This window comes from Poromitra crassiceps (genome assembly GCF_964638095.1).
Source record: "Poromitra crassiceps genome assembly, chromosome: 6".
Lineage (NCBI taxonomy): Eukaryota > Metazoa > Chordata > Actinopteri > Beryciformes > Melamphaidae > Poromitra > Poromitra crassiceps.
The window spans coordinates 19,753,401-19,761,512 of NC_139627.1; the positions used below are offsets into that span (position 1 = coordinate 19,753,401).

The following is an 8,112-nucleotide window of genomic DNA, read 5'->3' on the forward strand; positions in this document are numbered from 1 at the left end:
ATTTATTTACGCTTCAAAAGTCATAAAAGTGGTCCTTGTTTGTGAAGATTATCTTACTGAACACACAAACTTTGCTGTTTCATAAACTTGTGTTAACCACAGACATGCATTTAAGCAGAATCCCCATTCTAAAATCCCATAGACTTACGAACCAACATGGCGGCGATCTGCTAGTTCAGACTCATTCCTGCCGTCCTCTACAGACCCCTGGATTAACAACCTTCACATGATGCTGTTAGTGATTCCTGATTTTGAAGAATGTGTGAGCTGAGACCCAACGCACTCTTTCTCTCCTCTCTCTCCCTGTGTCTGACGGCACGCTCAGCCCCCCCGGTGGCCTGGAGGACGAAAACGCCAAACGGGCCAGTCGTGAAATCCGCCTGATATTTCAACAGCGGCAGTCAGGCCGGCGTTACGTAAGCGCAGGCAGCACCGTGCGCTTGGCAGAGAAGGCCTGTATTGTATTGCATACAAGAGCGTATGGCACCCTCTGCCTTCATTAAACACATTCCTTGTGTGTGTGTGTGTGTGTGTGTGTGTGTGTGTGTGTGTGTGTGTGTGTATATGTGTGTGTGTGAGTGTGAGTGTGTATGTGTGTGTGAGTGTGTACGTGTATGTGTATGTGTGTGTGTGTGTGTGTGTGTGTGTGTGTGTGTATGTGTGTGTGTGTGTGTGTGTGTGTGTGTGTGTGTGAGTGTGAGTGTGAGTGTGTGTGTGTGTGTGTGTGTATGTGTGTGTGTGTGTGTGTGTGTGGCTGTGTGTGTGTGTGTGTGTGTGTGTGTGTGTGTGTGTGTGTGTGTGTGTGTGTGTGTGTGTGTGTATATGTGTGTGTGTGAGTGTGAGTGTGTATGTGTGTGTGAGTGTGTACGTGTATGTGTATGTGTGTGTGTGTGTGTGTGTGTGTGTGTATGTGTGTGTGTGTGTGTGTGTGTGTGTGTGAGTGTGAGTGTGTGTGTGTGTGTGTGTATGTGTGTGTGTGTGTGTGTGTGGCTGTGTGTGTGTGTGTGTGTGTGTGTGTGTGTGTGTGTGTGTGCGCGTGCGTGCGTGCGAGTGTGTGTGTGTGTGTGTGTGTGCCCCAGGCGCTGGGGCAGAGAGCAGAAGCCGGACCAGTTTCATCTGTCTGAGCAAAGATGTTTCACAACAACAACAACACACAATGACAACACCACTCACAATGTCAGACATGCAAACTGCCAGTTTCACCCATGGAGAGAAGAGACACGTCACGAACACACACGCACGCACGCACGCACACACGTACGTTCACGTGTTCATTTATGAATAGTACACAATATGGGCATTTTAAGTACCAGTCATTTCAATATTCAAGTACTCGCAATAAATTATTATAGAGTACTCGAGTACTCCGTTTATTTTTTATTTTTTAATCCAACGTAAGAATGCGGTCCGAAATTAACACCCAAGCAAGAATGCGGGTAGGTCCAACTGGAAACACAAGCGGAACCAAAGTTTGGCTAACGTTAAACAGTTAATTTCATAGGCAATAGGCTTGTAAGAATATCTATTACTATCTAATGATTTCATACTTAAATTGGACAATTTACATAAACATCACGTGTATGCCTGGTCGCCATTCTGCCTACCATACCACATTTTTACAGACCGAGATTTGACTCCTTTCCCTTTTCTTTTTTACGTTGAACGGTTGAACCGTTGAATACTGACTGATACTGAATTCAAATTAAATTCAAATATGCTTTATTGGCAAGACAGTAACCTATCTTGCCAAAGCAAATATTTCACACACACACACACACACACACACTCACTCACTCACTCACTCACTCACTCACTCACTCACTCACTCACTCACTCACACACACACACACACACACACACACACACACACACACACACACACACACACACACACACACACACACACACACACACACACACACACACACACACACCTGGTCACAGCCGGCGTTCACGAGATCCTGCAGCATCTGTCGGTTGACGTCCCCGGCACCGGGGGGATGTCCCGCCCCGGACGGGCCCGTCTCGTTGGCGAAAGGCATGAGGGACTTGCGGATCTCGCGCAGGGCGTTCTGGTAATTGTTGAACTTCTGCGGGGGGCGGAGCTGCTGCTGCCGGCCAGCCGGGTCCTTGCCCCCCTTGCAGTCGGCCCCTCGCCCCCCCTCGGCCCGCGAGCTGCCCCCGCCGTGCAGCGCCTGGCTCACCAGCTTGGCAGGCTGCTTTAGGCCCTCCTTGATCTCCTGCAGCCTCTGGCGCGTGTTGCCCATGTAGGGGGCAGCGGGGAAAGTCTTTGGCCGCATGGCCTCAGCAGTAGGCCGCAGTAGGCGCCTACTCGAAAAACCACACACAAACACACAAAACACACACACACAGGCACTCACTCGCCCACGCCCTCCTAAGGTCTCTCCTGACAGTTGGCTGACGTAAATAGATAGAGATTTTGGAGTCGTCCTTTATTTTGGTTTTGTTTGCGTCTCTCTCCGCTCTGTGTCTCTGCCTCCTGCTGGTGGGATGCGGTGGTTACTACAGGCGTCCCATGGCGTGGCCTTTAAGGCTCGCGCTCATTCCAGGAAATGTGGAGGGTCACGAGGGCGCCGCGGCCCCAAGCCATGATGCTGCCAATCTGCGCCTGTGGAGGAAGAGATGAGAGTTAGAGATGTAGTGAGAGCACAGAGGCTGAGGTGGGACATGCTGTCAATGTTTTTCTATTCTTTTGTATCATTGTTTCAGGGAGGTATGGGCAGTCTGCACCCTCAGCAGGGCATGGGCAGTCTGCACCTCATCTTTCTTGAAAAGACCAATTTGGGGACACTGCCTGCTTGGGACCAGACATGTCCCAGTCTCTTCAAAATTGGTACAAGAATTCAGTAAACACCACAGATAACAAATGGTAAATCTTTTAGTTTATACTGGTAATTTCAAATAATTGCTAATGTAATGCCAACATTGCTGACTGCGAAAATATTGGCAAAATGTGTGTAATAAATAAGGTTTCAACCAATATGGGTTTTTGAAGTCCGATAGTGATACTGAGATAGCTGTGGTCATATGGTTTTAAAGTGATGTTGAACTTGGTGGTATCTTGGATTGGATTTCTGCCTCCATGATAAAACCCCAAATCTGTTCTCTGGTAGAGGAGATTGGAGTAACTAATAACTGAGTCCCCCCCCCCCCCCCCCCATTCACTGCCATTGTCTGGAGGATCAGTCTGAAAAGCACACTTCTAGCACATAAAGCAGTGGTTCCTAACCTCTTTTGGTTTGTGACCCCACTTTGACGTCACAAAAATCTAGGGACCCCAGATATTCAAATGTCGGTACAACATCAGTAATATCAGTGACATCATCAATGATGTCACATGTAACAGGAACAGGATGCTGACTTTTTTTCCTCAGAATTCTGACTGAAGGTTGGGGACCACTGAATCATAATGGAACGCCGACAAAGATTCTTTCTGACAATATAAATAATCATCGCTTTCTTCATGTTATTAACTGAACAAGTGTAGCACTGAAATCGGCATACGTTTCTTCTGAGGCTCTGACTGGATTCTGGTGTTACACCTGTTCAAACTGAAAGGTTTAATAAAGAAAACAATTCATTTATCCACATGAACCAGAGCAACAGATAACAGAGAATTGTTAATTTTGGATATATACTGTATATATATATATATATATATACTGATATATATATATATATATATATATATATATATATATATATATATATATATATATATATATATATATATATATATATATGCATGGCTCTCTGGTCTGCGCCTGCACATGTCAGCACCCATCACTGCATAGCTCTGGTGCGTGGTCATCAGCTGAGCGCTAACGCAGGGTCGAGGTCAAAACGAGTCAGACCCCCTACTACTGTACGTCACACCGCCCCCTGCTGCCCAAAGCGCTCCCCTCCCCTCACATCACACCAGACTGTTTTTATCTCCAGGAAAATACTCTGCATTCCGGCAGCAGTGTTACTGTGGGTGTGATGTGTGAACACGCAGAAGAAAAAAGCACATGTTCCTATCTGAAGCCTCACGTGAAGACTGTCCCACGCACCAACAACGGACGGGTGAGACAAACAAGCGTGATTTCGCAATAGCTGCGACCACGTACACAAAGATTTCCCAACACCTTCACACACAGACACAGAGACAGACACACACAGAGACACACTTGCTTGACCTCCATGCCAAATTTCAGCCACCTAGGGTGAAAACTGTGGCCGCCAAAGGGTGGGGACATTTTTGTGGACCAACTGGCCGACCGACAGAGAGCTGATGGTTGCTATATATATATATTAGTTAAAAAACACAGTTAAAAAAACACAGTTAGTGACGGACAAGCCCGTCTTTTATTGTCACACAGTCACACACCAACACATGCATGCGGCCACAAACACACTCATGCTGACGGTGGCCGGTGAAATTTGTCCTCTGCATTTGACCCATCCTGGCTTGTCCTTTCCTCCGGGGGGCAGGCCAGGAGCAGTGGTCGCTTTTTCTTTCCAGCGCCCGGGGACCAACTTCCGATGTTGTCGTCACTGGTCGGATGACGATCTTCTGCATGTTTTTAGTGGGGGGTTATGTACGGAGGAACCCCCTGGGGAGGACGGGGAGAACATGCCAACTCCACACAGAAAGGCCCTTTCGACGAGATAACCCACCTGGGCAGTAGGCAGTGAAGATATGGGGGGGACACAACTCCAGCGCCCAGGCGAGAATCGAACTCAGGACCTTCTAGCTGTGAGGCAACAGCATTAGGGCTGTCAGCGTTAACGCGTTAATCACGATGCGATTAAGGGCCGACCATAACACCTTCTTTTTTTTTAGCGCGTTAATCGCATGCCGCTATTTTGTCCCTTCGTCGCACCCATATTTGTAGTCAAGCCGTTCGCAGTGGTTTCCTGTCTCCTGCCTGTGGAGGCATGGAAGAGAAAGACAGCAATGCGCTTCTAAATGGCTCTTTTACTTGAAAAAACTCCCAAATGGCACAGTGGACAAGTCAAGAGCAGTAGTTTGCACCTTGTGTAAAACGGAATTAAAATATCACCGAAGTACATTGAGTTTGAGCTATCACCTAAAAGCTAAGCATACCAGAGCAGCTAGCGGCCAGCTAGCAGCCAGCTAGCTAGCGCGAGCGAGACTCATCACTCATTCTTCCTTCAGAGTCTCGGATACGCGGGTCCTCTAACCCAGAGGTTCTCAAATGTTTTTCAGCCAAGGACCCCTTACAAGATAGAAAATATACCGGGGACCCCCTCATTCTGATTTGTGATTTTGGGCTAAGCTTAATTGTTTCCACGGTAACGTGCTTGACTTTTAATTTGATAGGTTTGTTATTAGAATGTAATCCATGAACCATTTTAGATTTAAAGCATAAACTATTTTCGTTGAACTATGAAGATTTTGCGAAATATATATATATATTTTTTTTATTACATTACATTTACATTACGTCATTTAGCAGACACTTTTGTTTTATCCAAAGCGACTTACAATATCATAATTTGTCAACAGTACAGAAAACCACTATGCAACACAATCAATGACAGCCAAGATATTTTGATAGACTAGCACCATGTAGGAAGTAGTTTGAGAAGGAATAAGTAACATGTAGCATTTTATTAAAAAAAAAAAAAAAAAAAAAAAAAAATTATTTTATTTTTTTTTACTTGAAAACTTTTCGCGGACCCCCTGGCAAAGTGCCGCGGACCCCCATTTGAGAACCACTGCTCTAACCACTGGGAGGTCGGCTCCAATGGCTTCACGCGATATACACGTTATCAATACACAGTTTCCAATACCGAGCCATTATTCACATGGAAGTGCCAAAGTTTTTAGCTCAGACACAGCCTTCTTCGGCTGTGTCATTTTGGGTTTCGACTGCTCCACAGCGCCGCCGCCGGAACTATCGGTTCTGGAGCGTATACTGCAGTGTTTACAATTGTGCATTTATTTTCTATTCAAGATACATTTTGTAGACATTGTTACCTCCTGTCTACATTGCACTTCTATTGAATTGAAAATAAATCTAAAATTCAAGATCACAAAGTACATCTATTTGCATTCATTTGATTCCCAATCACGACACACTGGGAAGAATTATTAATATCTAATTAAAAATGATTTGAAATGCAAAATAATGGCATTTTAAACATGCGATACAAAGATGCGATTAATCGCGATTAACTATAGTTAAATCTTCTCTGTCCTGACGGCATCACACCAACGGTGTTTGTTACTGCTAGCAAACAAGGTAATGCGAAACTGCTTTTCATCTGCCCCCGTTGACATTCTCCTTGTGCTTTATGCACACGTGGTTAAGCATCGAACTGGTATGTCCATGTTTTGTTAGTTTAACTTTGCATATCTTGCACTGCACAGTCGTTTCGTCGTGTTTGTCAAAATACGTCCAAACATTACTCTTGATGCGGCGCAATGGTGCCTAGCTGCATCGCGTACAATCTGCATTGTGTATATCTGATCCACGTGGGGGGTGGGGCGAGTACCCGAACAGCTGAAACTTTACTCGAGTACTGACGTTACAAATGAATACTCGAGTACCCGAGTACTCCCGCCCATCCCTAGACAGGTCAAGGAGGACAAGGACAGAGGAGAGGGATGAGGCCTTAGCAGTGTGAAGGGCCTCTGTGACGGCAAGAAGAGCTGTCTCAGTAGAGTGAGAAGCAGCTCGTTCTGGGAGAGATAGAGAGAAAGTTGATCGGAAGCTGCTCATTCAAGGGTTTTGGAAAGGAATGAGAGAAGAGAGACAGGTCTGTAGCTCTGGATAGCAGTAGGGTCAAGGGAGGGTTTCTTGACTCTAGCAGTCTTTAGAGTAGCCAGAACAAGACCTGAGGACAGAGAGGAATTGATAAGGGTAGTGAGGAAGGGAGATGATGTCAGGGGAGATGGTTTGGAGAAGAGAGGAAGGGATAGGATGGAGTGGACAGTCTAAGCACCTCTCCGGGGAGAGAGGGGAGAGAAGGAATCAAACCCAGGGACAGGGGGAAGAAGCAGGTTTGGAGTCAGGAGTAGGGCTGCTGCCATTTGCGATCAAATTGTATATTGACAATTGAAGGGTGATTTAAGGTGATTTTAACTAATTTTATATCATAAGACGTTATAAAAAATAATCTCTAGAAGCTGCGCCCTACTGTAGCCTACACTTAGAGATGTTTCTGGCAGAGCTCCGTTAAAATCAGCATGAGTGAGGAGGATAGGCGTGCTTAACGTTAACAGCACTCTGCTCTCCAGTTTCCTCAATGAGCAGCACCGTCAAGTCAGCCAGAATGTAAAAGTATGTCTTCAAAATTAACGTTACATTTTGAATAATGCTTTAGACTACTTTCACTCCATATGTAATCGTAACATCACAACCAGTATTGTTTATGTGTATGCTATTTTATGGTGGTTCCTCATAGTTAAGGCTATGAGTTATTTAAGTTTATTTTGCACTGTGTGCTTTTATTTTTGAGGCTAGAAACAGAAGCGGTTGTGTTATTTGCCGTGTTCTGGTGACGCGAGGTTAGCAGCAGCCGTCCCTGTGAATAACATGGCGATCTCGTCCAAACTTTACTCCAGCCTCCGTGTCTCTTTATCAAAAATAATAATAATTAAAATGACAGCCAATTAATTGATTATGGCGATCTGATCGTCTATCGCCAATCTCTAATGGCCACGATTGGACGATATGAAAATAGGGACGATTGAGCAGCCCTAGTCAGGAGTACTATTGACAGTACCCTTTCTCTCAAGTACCCCCTGTAGTACCTCCACGTACCCCTGTTTGTTTGGGAACCACTGCGTAGAATTGTGTTGTCATTTGTAAAGACTTTGTTTTATTCGCCTGGCTGCAAAAAGAATACTCTCTTTGGGAATAATGAAGTTGAATATGAATAGACCCTTCTCACGGGGGCCATTTTGTGCCGAAAAGGCAGGGCAAACACAGGTGCAAGCAGAACACTAATGAGGGTTTCCAAATTCCAATCATGGAAGTTGGAAACCCTCATTAGTGTTTTGCTTGCACCTGTGTTTAACCTGCCTTTTCGGCACAAAATGGCCCCCGTGAGAAGGGTCTATTGGCAGCCTGCAGCCCT

General features: G+C 45.5%; 1 protein-coding gene across 1 annotated transcript in view; it reads right to left on the minus strand.

Annotated features, from left to right (window-relative positions):
- The window catches only part of lats2 (large tumor suppressor kinase 2), a gene marked incomplete at its 5' end in the record, with an annotated part of 26,704 nt that extends 24,404 nt beyond the window's left edge, over window positions 1-2,300 (minus strand). The window contains one exon of the mRNA XM_083639130.1: window positions 1,935-2,300. Coding sequence (XP_083495256.1) covers window positions 1,935-2,300 — 366 coding nt within the window. The remainder of the gene's footprint in view (window positions 1-1,934) is intronic.
- Window positions 2,301-8,112: the final 5,812 nt, after the last annotated feature.